The 21,235-nt window shown below is 36.9% G+C and overlaps 1 protein-coding gene across 3 annotated transcripts in view; it reads right to left on the bottom strand.

Moving 5' to 3' along the window:
* Positions 1-237: 237 nt before the first annotated feature.
* The window catches only part of Ccn, a 422,762-nt gene continuing 401,764 nt past the window's right edge, over positions 238-21,235 (bottom strand). For all 3 annotated transcript variants that reach the window (XM_067791186.1, XM_067791188.1, XM_067791187.1), the window contains one exon: positions 238-4,915. In XM_067791186.1, the coding sequence (XP_067647287.1) occupies positions 3,533-4,915 (1,383 nt within the window). In that variant the 3' untranslated portion in view covers positions 238-3,532. The remainder of the gene's footprint in view (positions 4,916-21,235) is intronic.

Raw genomic sequence — 21,235 nt, 5'->3', positions numbered from 1 at the left:
TAAATTTAAGAAGTCGTGTTCCTTTTCCGATATCATCTTCTATTCCCGTGACATCTACTTCCACTCCTACTCTTACTTCCACTCCAACTATCACTCCCGAGGGGGTGGCACCCTAATATTTAAGTGTACCACGGTTTTACTTACTTACCTCTACGCTTGTTGACAGACTTTTACTTGTATAATAATAAAAAAGTTTTTTTTAGTTTAAAATATATATGTATGTTTTTAATAATTTTATTGACTTTATAATATTTATTAACAATTTCTCAAATAAATATAAAGAAGTGAACTACAGTGAAAATAATATTTTGTCAAATAATTTTGTGCGGTATTGTAAAGCATTTTTTAAGCATACAAAAGACAACACAAATTTTTAGTTTTTAAATCGCATGTTCTCTTACTAAAAAGTACATTATTTTAGGTCGTATGAAATTCGAAAATCGCTATGTGAATGCCAAGCATTCCGTTAGTACACATAAATACACAGATATATTATATAGAATATGTATACGTAGATATGTAGCAGTTTAGATTTTGTTGTAAAACATACATATGTATGTATGTATGTAAATACATAGCATTCTAGATGAACTGTTAACGAATTCCACTTATATTTATGATATTCGAATGCAAAATTTTTTCGCAAATTTTCCGCTGCTGTGTATTTCTTAGGGTAAAATATTTTGTGTGTTTGTATAATTCACATGTCATAAATTAAGCCCTCAGTGCTGATTTGCACAATACAAATTTTCATTTATAATGCTTATTAATATATATTACATATATTTTTATTAAGTAATATTTATACACTATTTTTAGCAGCGATTTTTGTTTATGTTTACGTGCATGTACAATTTTTATTTTTTTTTTTTTATTTTCACAATTTAGATATTTTTACGTTCGAGCTATTAGGCCAATCCACTTTGTGCTGGTTTTTTTAGATCCAAATTGTTTGCGTTCTAGAAAGAAATTATTTTATTTTTATAATTTTTCAAAAATTTTTTTAACTGCTTAGGCTATTTTCCTATTATTTAGCCTAGAGATATAATATCTGCAAATTAATCTTATTTTTGTTATTCAATTAAATACATAATTCCTTTTGTTAATTTATGCGTTAGTTCCTTATTGTGTTTTTAATGCAGAAATATTTTCTAAAAAAGTTTTTATTTTGTATGTATGTTCTTTTTCAATAACTTTTCATGTATATATTTGCTCGCAAAAATATTTTTATTTATCTTCCTATTTTTTTTTTGCACTTTTCTTAATATCAAATTTAGTTTTTTTACCCAAAATTTTTATTTTAATTTCTCCTTTAAAGTTTATTTTCACATAGTTTTGGGTTTTCCTTCTTCATACTTAAATTATCCACATTTCGTTTAGATTCTAATTATTCTGAACTATCACGTTCACATTTGTGTAACAAAATATACTAATTTTGTATATTATAATAATTTTACTTCGTGTATTCCAACACGTCTTCTAATCACTGGTTTTCATTTTAAAAAATTTGCAATAAATGATTCTTTCAAAAAATTTATGATTATGGTATACCTAATCGATCCATGCACAGTCAGTCCATTTTGTTTCATTGTCTAGAATGGGGATATCCCGCCTTGCCCACACCGGCGTCATTACAAAACGTCGTTTCATAGGTGCTTGTACCCTACTTCACATGTTGGGTTGGAGCCTTCTCGTGGTGACACCTGGTAGGTCAGGTTTTCTCCCCTTACAACCTGATTCCCCAGCTCCCATCGGTACCCCTTTTCCCTACCACGCCAAGTTTTTTATGCAGCAGTGACTATTCTGTTACTTATGTTACTTAATTGCGGCGAGGCTTAGAAAAATACTCTGAAGGAATCCTGCCCCTATAGGGTGTCTAAAGAATGATAATGAGTGTTGGTTGATGAATAGCGAGAAATGCCTAAAGTTTCTATTGGACAATCTTTTTCTCGTTGTCCCAGCTGCGCAGGAATCCTCGCCTGCACTGTTGACAATTGTTAACTGTGCAGTAGTGCCTCCCATTGCCCTACGAGAAAGTCAAATTGCTTGTGCCATCAATTTGTTCAAGCACTGTAAGTCGCCAGGCCCGGATCATCATCATTTCTGTGCAATTTCAATGTTCTTTAGGGATTTTCTGCCGCTGGTTGGCCATCATTTTCACTAACTGCCTTACGCTTAGCTATATTTCTAAGTTTTGGAACACGGTCATGGTTATCTTCATTCCAAACTCCGGCAGAAGATCTCGTGTATTACCTAAGGATTGCAGGCCAAGCAGTCTCTCGTCGTGTCTTCTTAAAATGTTGATTGATCTGTAATAACGGGAAAGGCAGATTAACGGAAGCGGCTCTCCATTCGATTATAAAGCAAATAGAGGGGACTCTAGACAAAAAGGGTTTGCTCTGGGTGCCTTTCAAGACATGAAGGCAGGGTTAAACACTTGTTACCTGGGGCCATCTAAGAGGCCCGGATTGGTTTAGTAGTCAAAGCGGCTATGGTTGATTTCATTAACAAATTTCTCTTCAGCAGAGCTGTCACAACGCAGCGGGGAGGGACCGTAATCGACAGGATTGTGTGAAGGGGTATGGGGTGTTATATCTCATCTGTTCTGGATTGTAGTAGTCAAAAAGTTTCTTGTGAAGCTGGAAGCCAATGACTGTCGTGAGGTTGCCTACTCAGATAACCTGATAATGATAGTCGCGGGAAAATTTCTGGGCACCCTGAGTGATGATCTGCAGGGCTTCCGGGATACTGTGGCTAGGTGGGCTGAATCATGTGGACTGGCAGTCAATCCGAGAAAAACGGAACTGGTTGTATTTACAAGGAGATATAAGATGCCCGCTCTTAGAACTCCCCCGATTGGAGGTACCGTTGGTACTCTCTGATAAGGTTTTGTATGGGAAACACCTCCCACTTCAGGTTTGAAGAATATATATGGTTGTTTTTATCATTGTGGAATGCGGCTGAGTCTTGAAAGGGACGTTTATGGAAATTTTTATGGTAAAAAAATTTGAAAGAATATCGGGCTAAGTGGACCCAATCTGTTTCTTTTCATTTAAGTTTTGTTCAAAATTTTCAGGAAAAAAATTCGCTTCAGAACACTGCTAGATGGTGAGTGAAACAAATTGTTAAAAAAAAGTCACCCTAATGTACAAAATATAACACAATAACATAATAATTTGATTCCATTATGGAAAAGCTATGCCTTTTACTATAAAAAAGTCCTATCTTTCTGCGTTACTTTTTTCACGGCTTTATCATTTCTCTTGCATATTTATGTTCCTTTGACACCGTTGACTCTTTTTATCAGTTTGTCGCATTTATTTGTTTATGAAGTAAACGCTTATTGTACGGCATAAATCGACATCGCCTCACTGCCATCAGCATCTATTCTATATTTTGTTGTTGTTGTTGCTATTTTTGCCGCTATCGTGCTGTTGATGCGCTCTTTTGTGCCTTTGCTCTTTTTCCTTTTGCCTCGTCCGTTGAGTGGCGGCCAACATTGGTGATGCGTTTGTGGTGCACGTCTACGTTGCTATGTGCGTCGGCGTTGTTGTGATGCGTGCTGTTCGTTTTGTTTCTCTTGTTGTTCTTCATGTTGCTGATGACGCTGTCGTATCTGCTGAAGCAAATGATGGTGTTCCTGTACCGGATGTGGCAAAGGATGTTGGTGTGAATGATGTTGATGTTGATGATGTCTTTGATGGTGATGATTTTTTATGTGCTGGTGATTGTGGTGCTGTTGATGGTGATGATAGTAAATTTGTTCTTCTCTTTCATGTTCTTCAGGTTTTTTAAGCTCATAATGCCAGTGTGGCTGCTGTTGCGAAAGTGATCTAAATGGTGTCGCTGCTGTGGATATTGTATCTGCAGCTGTTGTTGTTGTTTCTTGCAGCTGCTGATAATGCAAATTTTTCTCAAATTCCCACTCTTGATGCTGCTGTTGTTGTTGTTGCTGTCGCAGTTGTTGCTTACGCGCTGCTTCTTCCATTTGCTCTTCTGCTTGCTCCATCTTTTCGTCTTCCTCCTCTTCGTCCTGTTCGTGCCTAGCAACTGTGTCAAGCTCTTGCTTCCACTGTACGCTTCCGTATTTTTTCGCATAATCGTCGCTTTCGGTTGAGCTCTCGTAAACATTATTGTTACCATCAGCTTCTTCATGGCCGTAAAAACGAAAACCAGCAACAAAATTATTTTTATTCGACATCACAGCACTTTTTACACTTTTCATATTATTGTTGTTATTATAGTTACTGTCACTCTCAGTGCTTGCATGTATATCGTCATCATCGCTAGTTTCCTCGAATATTTTCCGGTCATCATGGTTGCTCCTTTTCTTGTTATTGCTCTTGTTGTTGTTGTCGTCACTCGCTTGCCTCGTTGCACTTTTTTCCTCAAATCGATTATTGCCGCGCTGTGCCAACATTGTCGGATAAGGTATTATGTCAGGCTGCAATTCACCCGATGCCATTATATACGATTGTTGTTGCTGTTGCACTATTTCCTGTTGTTGCTTTTGTAATCGTACATAGCGATTATCGCTGTCATCGTCCATGAAAATGTTTTTCTCGTTATATGCTTTGCCATTATTGCTGTCTGCATTGTTATTGTTTTGACTGCTTATATAATCATTGTTGTTGTTGCTGTACGCATTTCGATTGTAGTTGTGTTCAGCGTTGCTGATAATGTTTGTCGCCGGATTTGTATTATTGTTGTGGTTGTCTATAGTGGTACTTGTAAACCAATTGATGTTGATCGCGTTATTGTTGTTGTTATACTTGTTACTATTGTTGGCTTTATTGTTGTTGTTGTTTTGATGTGTGACATTGTTATGATAGTATCCGTTACTGCCATTATTGCCCATTCTGTTGCTGATCATGGTTGGTGTTGTATTGTATTTTTGTTGATTCTTGCAATTTTCCTGTGGCAACCCAAAATGTGGCGACAATAGAAACCAGAAAAGAGAAAAGTATAGAAAGAAAAAAAATTGTTTAGAAAAAAGAGTTATTCTATATTAAATATGTTACTCTTTTGTATATATTTTTGGCAGATATTTTCCAAGAAATAATCCCGATATAGTCCTGAAAACTATTTGAAACAATCCCGAAATTGTCCTTAAATTCATTCCAAAAACACACGCCGAAATGATTCAGAGACAATCCAAACAAGTAAGGAAGGCTAAGTTCGGGTGTAACCGAACATTACATACTCAGTTGAGAGCTATGGTTACAACATAAGGGAAAATAACCATGTAGGAAAATGAACCGAGGGAAACCCTGGAATGTGTTTGTATGACATGTGTATCAAATGGAAGGTATTAAATAGTATTTTAAGAGAGAGTAGGCCATAGTTCTATGGATGGACGCCATTTAGGGATATCGCCATAAAGGTGGATCAGGGTTGATTCTAGAATTTGTTTGTACGATATGGGAATCAAATTAAAAGGTGTTACTGAGCATTTTAAGAGGGAGTGGGCATTAGGTCTATAGGTGGACGCCTTTTCGAGATATCGCCATTAGGGTGGGCCAGGGGTGACTCTAGAATGTGTTTGTACGATATGGATATCAAATTAAAGGTATTAATGAGGGTTTTAAAAGCGAGTGGCCCTTAGATGTATATGTGAAGGCGTTCTCGCGATATCGACCAAAATGTGGACCAGGTGATACAGAAAATCATCTGTCGGGTACTGCTAATATATGCAGTACCACTAACAGTATTCCTGCCAAGATTCCAAGGGCTGTTGATTTTGCCTTGTAGAACTTTTTCATTTTCTTCTACTTAATATGGTAGGTAGCACACCCATTTTACAAAGTTTTTTCCAAAGTTATATTTTGCGTCAATAAACCAATCCAGTTACCATGTTTCATCCCTTTTTTCGTATTTGGTATATAATTATGGGTTTTTTTTTTCATTTTTCGTAATTTTCGATATCGATAAAGTGGGCGTGGTTATGGTCAGATTTCGGCCATTTTTTATGCCAAGATAAAGTGAGTTCAGATAAGTACGTGGGCTAAGTTTAGTAAAGATATATCGGTTTTTGCTCAAGTTAATGTGTTAAAGGCCGAGCGGAAGGACAGACGGTGGACTGTGTATAAAAACTGGGCGTGGCTTCCACCGATTTCGGCCATTTTCACAGAGAACAGTTACCGTCACAGAATCTATGCCCCTACCAAATTTGAGAAGGATTGGTAAATTTTTGTTCGACTTATGGCATTAAAAGTATTCTAGACAAACTAAATGAAAATGGGCGGAGCCACGCCCATTTTGAAATTTTCTTTTATTTTTGTATTTTGTTGCATCATATCATTACTGGAGTTGAATTTTGACTTAATTTACTTATATACAGTAAAGATATTAAATTTTTTGTTAAAATTTAAATTAAAAAAAAAATTTTTTTTTAAAAGTGGGCGTGTTCTTCATCCAATTTTGCAAATTTTTATTTAGCACATATATAGTAATAGTAGTAACGTTCCTGCCAAATTTCATCATGATGTCTTCAACGACTGCCAAATTACAGCCTGCAAAACTTTTAAATTACCTTCTTGTAAAAGTGGGCGGTGCCACGCCCATTGTCCAAAATCTTACTAATTTTCTATTCTGCGTCATAACGTCAACCCATCTACCAAGTTTCATCGCTTTAACCGCCTTTGGCAATGAATTATCGCATTTTTTCGGTTTTTCGAAATTTTCGATGTCGAAAAAGTGGGCGTGGTTATAGTCCGATATCGTTCATTTTAAATAGCGATCTGAGTTGAGTGCCCAGGAATCTATATACCAAATTTCGTCAAGATACCTTAAAATTTACTCAAGTTATCGTGTTAACGGGCAGACGGACGGACGGACGGACGGACATGGCTCAATCAAATTTTTTTTCGATACTGATGATTTTGATATATGGAAATTTATATCCTGTACAACCAACCGTTATCCAATCAAAGTTAATATACTCTGTGAGCTCTGCTCAACTGAGTATAAAAATTTTCCGTAATGGCCCTAAAATTATTCGAAGCGGTCCCGAGATTATTTTAAAACAATACCGGGTTAATCCAGAAATACTAATGAAATTACTCCAAAATATTCCCATAATAGTCCCAAAACAATATCGAATTCATTAAGATTGCAATCCCAACAGGGTTTAAAAATTACACTATATGATCCCTAAAGCATTCCTGAAATACCTCCATTAATGGGATCGAAATTCGAAGGATCATTCCGAAACTGTTTCCGAACTATTCAAAAATAGTCCCAAAATTATCTGAAATACAATCCCGAAACGTCTTTCAAAAATTATCTAAATTATTCGGAAATTGTATCATGATAGTCCCGAAATCATCCCGAAACACTACAGAACTGATGTCCAAATAGCTCAAAAACTATCCTGCAAAACATATTGAAATGCCCTATAAATGGCTTAAAATAGTTCTAAAATGATCCCGAAAATAACTTGGAAACAGACACAAATAATGTTGAAATAGTTTTAAAACCAAGCCCGATATCATCAGGATATCCCTCCGCAATCAATCCTCAAAGTCCTTTTATAATACCGGCGATAACCAAAAATAATCCCAAGATGATTTTAAAGACTATCCAAAATCATTCGAAAAAAGTTCTGAAAGAGTCCCGAGAAAAATCCCATTAGTCCCAATTTTATCCTGAAATGAACGGATATAAAACGATACGATGTTTAAAACAATGCCGAAATGTTTAAAAAGTGATGAATCTTAAACACATTCAAAATAGCCCCGAATGTCCCTTCCTATTGGAAAGCGGCTGGATCTGCTCACTTTTCCAAAATTGCCTAGATATCACTATGATATCATATGACTAGATAGTAAATATTATTAGTCTAGCTAGCAGCAACTCAGAATTATATTGATTTAAACAATTTTCTATGAGGAAGCGCTTTACAAATTGACTCTAATTCATAGCTGCTTACAAACGCGTCAAATCCTCGCCAGCGGATCGTAATTGAATCTGAAGGACGTGATTGTGCTTCGAAGACAAACGTCCGAGCATCTTCGCATCCAAATTTTCATGAGATAAGATGAGGTTATTAGGGTACTTGGAGTTATTGTTGTCTTGTAGTAGTGCTCCGCCCCATCCAATAGGCGCGCCGATCACAAATTGTCATCAATATCTTTTAACGTGAGTTCAAGGAAACTTGCAGTTTCAACAGGGGTGAACCATAGTGAGAGGCGTCGCTCGGGCTGATTATATATCTACCCTAAATAGCTCCAAAATTCTTAATATTATCGTAGGGCCTATTTACATCTTTCTGTTTTCATCGCCTTTCTTTTTCTAACTCCTAATACCATTAGATTCAGTAACTGATTCTTGATGAAATTTGGTACGTGGGTTCCTGAGCACTCATCTCAGATCGCTATATAAAATGAACGATATCGGACTATAACCACGCCCACTTTTTCGATATCGAAAATTTCGAAAAACCGAAAAAGTGCGATATTCATTACAAAAGACAGATAAAGCGACGAAACTTGGTAGATGACTTGAATTTATGACGCAGAATAGAAAATTAGTAAAATTTTGGACAATGGGCGTGGCACCGCCCACTTTTAAAAGAAGGTAATTTAAAATTTTTCCAAGCTGTAATTTGTCAGTCGTTGAAGATATCATGATGAAATTTGGCAGGGACGTTACTCCTATTACGATATGTACGCCTAATAAAAATTAGCAAAATCGGAGAAGGACCACGCCCATTTTAAAAAAAAAAATTTTTTTAAAGTAAAATTTTAACAAAAAATTTAATATCTTTACAGTATATAAGTAAATAATGTCAACATTCAACTCCAGTAATGATATGGTGCAACAAAATGCAAAAATAAAAGACAATTTCAAAATGGGCGTAGCTCCGCACTTTTTCATTTAGTTTGTCTAGGCTACTTTTAACGCCATAAGTCGAACAAAAATTAACCAATCCTTTTGAAATTTAGTAGGGGCATAGATTTTATGATGTTAACTGTTTTCTGTGAAAACGGGCGAAATCGGTTGATGCTACGCCCAGTTTTTATACACAGTCTTTCGTCTGTCCTTCCGCATGGCCGTTAACACGATAACTTGAGCAAAAATCGACATATCTTTAATGAACTTAGCTCACGCACTTACTTGAACTCACTTTATCTTGGTATGAAAAATGAACGAAATTCGACAATGACCACGCCCACTTTTTCGATATCGAAAATTACGAAAAATGAAAAAAATGCCATAATTCTATACCAAATACGAAAAAAGGGATGAAACATGGTGAGGTAATTGGATTGGTTTATTGACGCGAAATATAACTTTAGAAAAAACTTTATAAAATTGAAAAAGTTGTGCAGGGCGAAATAAAAAAACCCTTAAAATCTTGGCAGGTATTATATATATAAATAAATTAGCGGTATCCAACAGATGATGTTCTGGGTCACCCTGGTCCACATTTTGGTCGATATCTGGAAAACGCCTTCACATATACAACTACCACCGCTCCCTTTTAAAACTCTCATTAATGCCTTTAATTTGATACCCATATCGTACAAACACATTCTAGAGTCACCCCTGGTCCACCCTTATGGCGATATTTCGAAACGGCGTCCACCTATAGAACTAAGGCCCACTCCCTTTTAAAATACTTATTAACACCTTTCGTTTGATGCCCATATTGCACAAACAAATTCTAGGGTCACCCCTGGTCCCCCTTTATGGCGATATCTCGAAACGGCGTCCATCTATGGAACTAAGGATTACTCCCTTTTAAAATAATCATTAACACCTTTCTTTTGAAACCCATATTGTAGAAACAAATTCTAGGGTCACCCCTGGTCCACCTTTATGGCGATATCTCGAAAAGGCGACCACCTATACAACAACCACCACTCCCTTTTAAAACCCTCATTAATACCTTTAGTTTGATACCCATATCGTACAAACACATTCTAGAGTCACCCCTGGTCCACCTTTATGGCGATATTTCGAAACGTCGTCCACCTATAGAACTAAAGCCCACTCCCTTTTAAAATCCTCATTAACACCTTTCTTTTGATACCCATGTTGTACAAACAAATTCTAGGGTCACACCTGGTCCACCTTTATGGCGATATCTCGAAACGGCGTCCTCCTGTGGAACTAAGCATCACTCCCTTTTAAAATACTCATTAACACCTTTCTTTTGATACCCATATTGTACAAACAAATTCTAGGGTCACCCCTATTCCACATTTATGGCGATATCTCGAAACGGCGTCCACCTATGGAACTAAAATACTCATTAGCATCTTTCGTTTTATACACGTATTGTACAAACAAATTCTAGGGTCACCCCTGGTCCACCTTTATGGCGATATCTCGAAACGGCGTCCACCTATAGAACTAAGCATCACTCCCTTTTAAAATACTCATTAACACCTTTCTTTTGATACCCATATTGTACAAACAAATTCTAGGGTCACCCCTGTCCACCTTTATCGCGATATCTCGAAACGGCGTCCACCTATGGAACTAAGCATCACTCCCTTTTAAAATACTCATTAACACCTTTCTTTTGATACCCATATTGTACAAACGCATTCTAGAGCCACCCCTGGTCCACCTTTATGGCGATATCTCGAAAAGGCGGCCACCGTGGTGTGATGGTAGCGTGCTCCGCCTATCACGCCGTATGCCCTGGGTTCAACTCCCGGGCAAAGCAACATCAAAATTTTAGAAATAAGATTTTTCAATTAGAAGAAAATTTTTCTAAGCGGGGTCGCCCCTCGGCAGTGTCTGGCAAGCGCTCCGATTGTATTTCTGCCATGAAAAGCTCTCAGTGAAAACTCATCTGCCTTGCAGATGCCGTTCGGAGTCGGCATAAAACATGTAGGTTCCGTCCGGCCAATTTGTAGGGAAAAATCAAGAGGAGCACGACGCAAATTGGAAGAGAAGCTCGGCCTTAGATCTCTTCGGAGGTTATCGCGCCTTACATTTATTTTTTTTTTTTTTTATATAACTACCACCACTCCCTTTTAAAACCCTCCTTAATACCTTTAATTTGATACCCGTAACGTACAAACAAATTCTAGGGTCACCCCTGGTCCACCTTTATGGCGATATCTCGAAACGGCGTCCACCTATGGAACTAAGGATTACTCCCTTTTAAAATACTCATTAACACCTTTCATTTGATACCCATATCGTACAAACACATTCTAGAGTCAACCCTGATCCACCTTTATGGCTATATCCCTAAATGGCGTCCACCTATAGAACTATGGCCCACTCCCTCATAAAATACTCTTTAACACCTTTAATTTGATACCCATATTGTACAAACAAATTCTAGAGTCAACCCTGATCCACCTTTATAGCGATATCCCTAAATGGCGTCCACCTATAGAACTATGGCCCACTCCTTCATAAAATACTCTTTAATGCCTTTCATTTGATACACAATTTGCGGCACTCGACAGATGATGTTCTGGATCACCATGGTCCACATTTTGGTAGATATCTCGAAAACGCCTTCTCATATACAACTAAGGGCCACTCCCTTTTAAAACCCTCATTAATACCTTTAATTTGATACCCATATCGTACAAACACATTCTAGAGTCACCCCTGGTCCACGTTTATGGCGATATCTCGAAAAGGCATCCACATATAGAACTAAGGCCCACTCCTTTTTAAAATACTCATTAACACCTTTCATTTGATATCCATATCATACGAACAAATTCTAGAGTCACCCCTGGTCCACCTTCATGTCCATATCTCGAAAAGGCGTCCACCTATAGAACTAAGGCCCACACCCTTTTAAAATACTCATTAACACCTTTCATTTGATACCCATATCGTACACAAAAATTCTAGAGTCACCCCTGGCCCACCTTTATGGCGATATCTCGAAAGGGCATCCACCTATAGATCTCAGGCCCACTCCTTCTTAAAATACTCATTAACACCTTTCATTTGATACCCATATCGTACAAACAAATTCTAAAGTCACTCTGGTCTACCTTTATGGAGATATCTCGAAAAGGCTTCCACCTATAGAACTAAGACCCACGCCATTTTAAAATACTCATTAACACCTTTCATTTGATACCCATATTGTACAAACGCATTCTAGAGTCACCCCTGGTCCACGTTTATGGCGATATCCCGAAAAGGCGTCCACCCATAGAACAAAGGCCCACTCCCTTTTAAAACACTTATTACACTTTTCGTTTGACACCCATATTGTACAAACGCATTCTAGAGTCAACCCAGGTCCACTTTTATAACGATATTCCGAAATGCGTCCACCTATAGCACTTAGGCCCACTCCCTTTTAAAATACTCATTAACACCTTTCATTTGATACCCATATAGTACAAACAAATTCTATAGTCACCCCTGGTCCACCTTTATGGCGATATCTCGAAAAGGCGTCAACCTATAGAACTACGGCCCACACCCTTTCAAAATACTCATTAGCACCTTTCATTTGATACCCATATTGTACAAACGCATTCTAGAGTCACCCCTGGTCCACGTTTATGGCGATATCCCGAAAAGGCGTCCACCCATAGAACAAAGGCCCACTCCCTTTTAAAACACTTATTACACTTTTCGTTTGACACCCATATTGTACAAACGCATTCTAGACTCAACCCAGGTCCACTTTTATAACGATATTCCGAAATGCGTCCACCTATAGAACTTAGGCCCACTCCCTTTTAAAATACTCATTAACACCTTTCATTTGATACCCATATAGTACAAACAAATTCTATAGTCACCCCTGGTCCACTTTTATGGCGATATCTCGAAAAGGCGTCCACATATAGAACTAAGGCCCACGCCCTCTTAAAATACTCATTAACACCTTTCATTTGATACTCATATCGTACAAACAAATTCTAGAGTCACCCCTGGTTCATCTTTATGGCGATATCTCGAAAAGGCGTACATCTATAGAACTTAGGCCCACGCTCTTTTAAAATCTATATATTAATACGCTAACAAAATTTCCATACAATCAATTGACAGTCTGTTTCGCATACTTAGCATACGTAAAATCATATAAAAGTTATATGAATTGATTCGTATTGATCAGCCGCAGTGCTTAGGCCTATTTTTGTTAACAAATATTACTCTATTTGTTTATAATTAATAGAAAAAGTTTTTTGTAAATTCGCAAATCTGTGCAACTATCGAAATTGCCATCTGTAGGACGCATTATGTTCACAAACCCCCTGAGTACAAGTTCCAAATTCTCAATTGTTCCGTTGCTCAAATGTTTTATCTCTACATATTTATATATTTGTACACGCCAAACAGTGAGAGAACTATTGCTTCGCTCATTTTCTGTTGAAATAAAATATTGTTTCCCATTGTTTCCAATTACCTATATTGGTTTATACCAAAATCTTTAAAAAATTGTTCTAAAATAATTGTTAGCTCACAAAAAAACTTTAAAGAGAAGTAATAACTTAACCGGCCTATTTTTTTGGACAAATTGTACTTACACGTAAAAGCATAGGTCTTTATTTAACAGATTCTTTGTTTTTCATTTTAGGTGCTTTAAAAAAAAATAAATCAGAAATAATGAGTCAACTTTTCTTCAAACTCACTAAATTTATTTATTTATAACAATTAATTGCAAATTTGACCCAAATGTTTTTTGCATTTCCATATTTTATACTCTTTTTAGATATAGCACCTCTTATAGTGAACAAAAAATAAATAAATTTGCTACAAAGATATTACATTAAAATTTGTATATTGTCTTTTATGCTAATTTATTTTGATATTTCTTATTTTATTTTATTGTATTATCTTTTATCACATTGTATATTAAATTTGCTACAAAGATATTACATTAAAATTTGTATATTGTCTTTTATGCTAATTTATTTTAATATTTCTTATTTTATTTTATTATATTATCTTTTATTTCAACTTAGTTTATTATTATTTAAATGCAACTTGATTGAATCGGAAAATTTCACGTTGTATATTAAACGAAAAAAAAACAACCCAAAAACGTTTTCGATTTTAGGTCGAAATATTGCATAGGCCGTATATTACTCTACTATATTTATTATTAGGTTAACTTTGTTCGATTATAATATGCCCATTACATTGATTCGAAAATATGCCCATTACATTGATTCGAAAATGTAAAATTTTTGGCTGAAAAAATTCACAAAAGTTGAAACTGTATACGTGGCCCCACTTTATAAATTTTAATTCGAAAAAAAAACGGAATTTAAAACTACAGTGGAGACATTGGAGGTTTAAATAGGAGATTTATTTAATTTTCTGAGTTAAAGCTCTAGGTGGAGATGTGCTATTAGACCAAAAAATTCCGCGTTCTTTTATGACCCCCAAAAGTATCAAATATTCTACGAAATCTTAAGGGGTGGCAACACGAATGTTGGGTTTTTACTTATTTAAAAGTACTCAACTATATCGTTACTGAGTTTTAAGTGATAAAGAGAGAGTTACACTCAAAATATGAAATAAACGGCTAAATTATGGCCTTCGTCATCCGCTGCCTCACTTCGAAAAAGTTCGTGCCAGGAGAAGGAGTAAAAAGAAAGTAAAATATTGAAAAATTTAAATGAAATTTAAAATTTAAAATTTTTATATTTTCAGGATAAGCAAAAAAAAGCACATCACACACGCATACATTATTCTATATCATTTATATTATCATCAACATCAGGTAAGTTTATATTTTATCCCACCCGTTCAAACAACTTACATTGGAAACCACCCCAACTCCCACTCTTATCATCACTCCATACTCCTATTCCCACTACCACTCCTTTTATCACTCCTACTCCCACCCCTCCCACTCCGATTCCTACTCCCACTCCTGTTACTCCTACTCCCACTCCTTTCCCTTGATACTCCTACTCTCAATGCCACCCCACTCCTGTTCCTCTCCCAATCCCACTCCCATTCCTACCCCCACTCCTACTCTTACTACCACTTCTACTCCCACTCCCAATACCACTACCAATTATATATATGGGGTATTCCATCCCATTTCGACCAATTTTGAACTCGACCCCTTTAGAATTGACTGCAAGTTTTTCTTCTTTTTCTAGCTTATGAAAGACGTTTTTCAGAAGTTTTTAAAATTTTTTCATCCAACTCAAAAAAAGTTATGAATTTTTAAAAAAACACCGTTTTTGTTTTCAAAATGCTATAACTTTTTCAAAAATTGACCGTTTGGGATCTTTTTTTTTTAAATTTGTTTTTAAATGTACTTTTCGGAAAAAATTCCAAAAAATTTTAAAAATTTTTTTTTTGTAATTTTTCAGATTTTCGAGATTTTTCGAATTTCGCCCTTTTTTTCTCATAAAAAACTTCAATCAATTCTGGAATCATCCCCACTAATCCCAGAGTGGGCCGAGAATTTTTTGTTTTTTATTTAATTGAAAAAAAAACTTTAAATTTTTTTTTGTATTTTTTCCGAAAAGTACATTTAAAAACATATTTAAAAAAAAAAATTATCCCAAACGGTCAATTTTTGAAAAAGTTGTAGGAATTTGGAAAAAATACCTTTTTTTCAAAATATTTAAAACTTATTTTGAGTTGGAAAACGGTGTTTTTTTCAAAATTCTATAGCTTTTTCAAAAATTTACCATTTGGGATCATTTTTTATTTTTTTTAAATGTGTTTTTAAATGTACTTTTCGGCCTTGTCCGTCCTGATGTCACGTTGTTTAAATTTTTCCCAAATTATTAAATAAATTATAAAATTAAAAAATTGCTTCAAATAAATGTTTTCATACATTTAAAAAAAGCAATATGGGCAATCCCCGATTATTAAAAAAAAAAAAAAAAAAATCATACATACAGACAAAATTGGTTAATTCGTTGTAGTTCTATAAATAGAACGAAAACAGCAACAAAACCAAAGTTTCTTTGAAAACCGCCGTACCAAGCATAGCTTTAACACATAATTGCATACGAAGTATGCAATGTGTAAAAGATTAAAATATGCAAAAAGAAGGCAATTGGGAAAGACTTCACAACAGGCATGACGTAGCTGAATGCGTTTACAACCATTTCAACTATCGTAGGGGTGCGAGTTCGACTCCCACTCCCGGGAGAAAAGGCTTTGAAGAGATTTACAAGGTATAATCGAAACAGCTGTCGCCTTGTCCGTCCTGATGTCACGTTGTTTAAATTTTTCCCAAATTATTAAATAAATTATAAAATTAAAAAATTGCTTCAAATAAATGTTTTCATACATTTAAAAAAAGCAATATGGGCAATCCCCGATTATTAAAAAAAAAAAAAAAAAAAAAAAAAAAAAAAAATCATACATACAGACAAAATTGGTTAATTCGTTGTAGTTCTATAAATAGAACGAAAACAGCAACAAAACCAAAGTTTCTTTGAAAACCGCCGTACCAAGCATAGCTTTAACACATAATTGCATACGAAGTATGCAATGTGTAAAAGATTAAAATATGCAAAAAGAAGGCAATTGGGAAAGACATCACAACAGGCATGACGTAGCTGAATGCGTTTACAACCATTTCAACTATCGTAGGGGTGCGAGTTCGACTCCCACTCCCGGGAGAAAAGGCTTTGAAGAGATTTACAAGGTATAATCGAAACAGCTGTCGCCTTGTCCGTCCTGATGTCACGTTGTTTAAATTTTTCCCAAATTATTAAATAAATAAAAAAAAAAAAAAATTTTCGGCCCACTCCGGGATTAGTGGGGATGATTGCAGAATTGATTGAAGTTTTTTATGAGAAAAAAGGGCGAAATTCGAAAAATCTCGAAAAACTGAAAAATTACAAAAAAAAAACTTTTAAAATTTTTTGGAATTTTTTCCGAAAAGTACATTTAAAAACAAATTAAAAAAAAAAAAAAAAGATCCACAACGGTCAATTTTTGAAAAAGTTATAGCATTTTGAAAACAAAAACGGTGTTTTTTTTTTAAATTCATAACTTTTTTTGAGTTGGATGAAAAAATTTTAAAAACTTCTGAAAAACGTCTTTCATAAGCTAGAAAAAGAAGAAAAACTTTCTGTCAATTCTAAAGGGGTCGGGTTCAAAATTGCATTTTTTAAATTTGTTTTTATTTAAAATATTTGTATATATACGGGCGCCCACACTACTGCCCCACCCCTTTTTTATCGCAACTTATACTCCTACTCAAACTCCCACTCCCACCGCCACTCCCACTGCAACTCCTGCTATTCTCGCTACCATGCCCATCCCCTGCTACTCCTACTCCCAATCCCACTCCCATCCCTACTACCACTCCTGCTACTCCTATTCATATTCCTCCTCCCACTACTACCCACACTCCTGATACTACTACCCCTACTCCTACCTCCTGAATCACACTCCCAGTCCAACTCCAACTTCTGCTACTTCTATTTCGACTCTCAATCCCACCCCACTCCCACTCTTTTTCCCACTCCAACTCCTGCTACTCCTACTCCCAATCCCAATACCACCCCCACTCCAACTCCTTTTTCCACTCTCACACCCACTCGCTGTCCACTCCCAATTTATGATCGGTCAAACTGTTTAGGATGCAACCCGATTTATACCTACACACATAAGTTGAATTTTAATTATATTTATATGCACATGCATTTTTTTAATTTGGACATATATGGGCGCTACCACTACTGCCCCACTTATATTCCTACTCTAACTCCCACTCCCACCGCCACTCCCAGTGCAACTCCTGCTGCTCTCACTACCATGCCCACCCCACGCTACTCCTACTCCCAATCCCACTCCCACTCTTATTCCCACTCCCCCACTTCTTCTACCACTATTGCTACTCCCATCCCCACTCCCACTCCTACCCCCATTCCTATTCTCCTCCCACTTCTGCTACTCCAACTCCCAATTCCACTCCCTCCTACTTCTACTCCTACAACTACTACTACTTCTATTGCTACTTCCTCTCCTACCCCCACTGCTAATCCCATGATACTCCTACTTTGCCCTGACAACACCCACTCCTGCCCACACTACTCCTAATCCTATTCCCACTCCCACTCTTTTCCACCCCCACTCTCACCCTCACCACCACTCCCACTCTTACTACACCTATTCTGCTCCCACTCCTATCCCCACTCCAATTCCCCTACCACTTCGTGTACTCCTACTCCCACTTACAATCCCACTCCTACTACCACTCCTGCTACTCCTACTCCCACTCCACTCCTACTCCTGTTCCTCTCCCAATCCCACTCCTATTCCTACCCCCACTCCCACTCCTGATACTCCTATTCCCACTCTTACTACCACTTCTACTCCCATTCCCAATAGCACTACCAATTATATCTATATGCACATGCATTTTTTAAATGTGTGTGTTTTTTTTTAATATTTGTACATATACGGGCGCTCCCACTACTGCCCCACCCTTCCTTTATCACCACTTATACTCCTACTCGAACTCCTACCGTCACTCCAACTGCAACTCCTGCTACTCTCACTACCATGCCCACCCCCTTCTACTCCTACTCGCAATCAAACTCCCACTCCTACTAACATTTCTACTACCAATCCTGCTACTCCAACTCCTATTCCTATTCCTACCCCACTCCTATTTCCCTTCCATACCTGCTACTCCTACTCCCAATCCCACTCCCACTCCTGCTACTGCTACTACTACTACCCCCATCCCCACACCAACCCCCCACTCCCACTCCTACTACTATTCCAACTCCTACTCCTGCTACTCCCACTCCCAATTCCAATCCTACCCCACTCTATCACCCCCCTAGCCACTGCCACACCCACTTTTACTCCTTTTCACACTCCCACTTTATAATCGGTTAAAACGTTTATATGGGCGCTCCAACTACTGCCGCCACCCCTTTCTTTATCCCCACTTCCATTCCTACTTCTACTCTAACTACCGGTAAAACCGTTAGGATGCAACCCGGTTTATACCTACATATATAAGTTGAATTTTCATTATATCTATATACACATGCATTTTTTAAATTTGTTTTTATTTAAAATATTTGTACATATGTGGGCGCTCCCACTACTGCCCCACCCCTCCTTTATGACTACTATTCCTTCTTATACTGCTAACTCCCACCCCCACTTCTACAATTATTCCCACTCACTATCACCCCCACTCCCACTCCCAGTGGGCTAATACCAGAGGGAGCAAGTACTAGAGTGTACCGTATTCGTATTCGAAAAAGACCTGCCCATATCTGCTCCCACTCCCAGTGGGCTAATACCAGAGAAGACCTGCCCATATCCATAAAACTCTCCTAAACCTTCGCGGAGGATCAAGGGGTAAAAATTCGTTCCCGCCTGGCTAATACCAGAAGGAGCAAGTACCGTATACGTAAAACTCCCGTAAAATGTCGGGAGTAAGTTTTGTTGTTACAACAACAACCCTGGCCGAAGATACCAGGTTCGTCCCCCTGAGGGCTAAGGGGCTCAGAAAATTTCCGCGGCAGGCATGCCTGTCGTAAGAGGCTACTAAAATCCACAGACCCGTAGGTTCAAGGGGCCAAAATTCGTTCCCGCCTGCCTAATTCCAGAAGGTGCAAGTATCGGATCGTACCAGATTCGTATTCGGTAAAGGCCTACCTTCGGGGAATAATTTTTTTTGTTACAGGAACAACATCCCAGGTTCGTATCCTAGGGCAAGTAAAAAGGCTTTAGAAAATGTTTATTATTATGTTTTCAAATAACTTGAATGCATTACCAAGAATGGAATTTTTCATAAATGCATTACTAAAAACTGAAGCATGTAAAAATTTTCACTACCTTTGCAGATTAGGCTCCATTATAGAACTGTGTTTTTCAACAATTATTACCGGATTATTTGAAATTATTTTCATGATCATTTCTGAAATATTTTCATGGGCATTTTGAAATTAATTTTGTTTCTTAATTTATTTTCAGTCATATATAATGCCACGACTTACAAGAAGAAGAGACAGGGATAGTAATAGGGAGAGACGTCCTAATGTTAACACATCTCTCGCATTGGTTGATAGTTTTAAGGGTGCTTTGAACGATGTACCTCCTAATTTTATTAGCTTTGATATTGGAAATATGGATTTACGTTGTGAGCATTGTAATGCAATGCATTTCGAGAAAGAAATTACTGCAAGAAGCAGAAACTCCTTTTCGTTGTGTTGTCAAAAGGGAAAAGTAACTTTGGCACCGTTAACACAAAATCAGTTTTTCAATAATTTATATGAGGGTTTACGCTCCAATAACCTGGTTTTAAAGCGTAGATCAACAAATTACTTTGAAAATATACGTAGTTTCAATTCATCTTTTGCGATGGTTAGTTCTGACGCAGAAATAGCAGAGAATGTTACGCAAGGTGCTTATTATTTTAAAATTCACAATATCTTTTATCATAGAGCTGGCCCTTTAACGCATGAGCAAAATGCTAGGTCGAATCCCTGCTATGCTCAGTTATATTTCTATGATGTTGATACCGCAAATACTTTTAGACTGAGAGAACCATCAAATGCATTATGCGATAGAGGCTTGATGACAGAAATATCTGCCCAATTGAATCAAGTTAACCCTTTTGTTCGGTCTTTTATTTCCATGAAAGAACACTGTAGTAGACACGAAAATATATATAAGGAAATGTGTTTACTCATTACGGTTAATCGTGAGATGCCGAATATAGAGATGGGTAGATTTAATGATGCTCTTGCAACAGATGTTGCCGTGATATTTAGTACAACAGATGGTGAACCTCCATTTGAAAAAGGATGGTATCATTTTATAAAAGGAGTGGTACGGTAAAGAATATTTCCGTTTTAGATTCATCTTTGGATCCGCTGGCCTATCCACTACTATTTCCCAATGGAAACGCGGGATGGCATCCTGATATATTGCATAGCAGACGAAGTACGTCCACTTCAAGTCGAGCTAGAATTAAAACTACTATGCTTGAGTTCGCGTCATTTCGACTTGCGATCAGAGACGAATTCAGTCTTCTGCATCATTCTAAAAAGATTTATCTTCAGTGGATTGTAGATATGTATGTTCGAGACTTAACTTTTTAAGGCTTAATAAGAAAACCTGAGGTGTGATGTTTTGTATAACATAACAGATTATCTGATCACAAATCCTCATAGTAATGGACATGAAAATATTGGAAGAAGAATTATTCTGCCATCTTCTTTCACCGGCTCTCCCAGAAACATGTACCAAAACTATTTCGACGCTATGAATATAGTCCGCCATTTTGGTAAACCATCTCTGTTTATTACAATGACATGCAATCCAAATT

Source organism: Eurosta solidaginis, chromosome 5 (assembly GCF_040869045.1).
Source record: "Eurosta solidaginis isolate ZX-2024a chromosome 5, ASM4086904v1, whole genome shotgun sequence".
Classification (NCBI taxonomy): Eukaryota; Metazoa; Arthropoda; class Insecta; order Diptera; family Tephritidae; genus Eurosta; species Eurosta solidaginis.
This window is presented reverse-complemented; position numbering and strand designations above follow the sequence as displayed.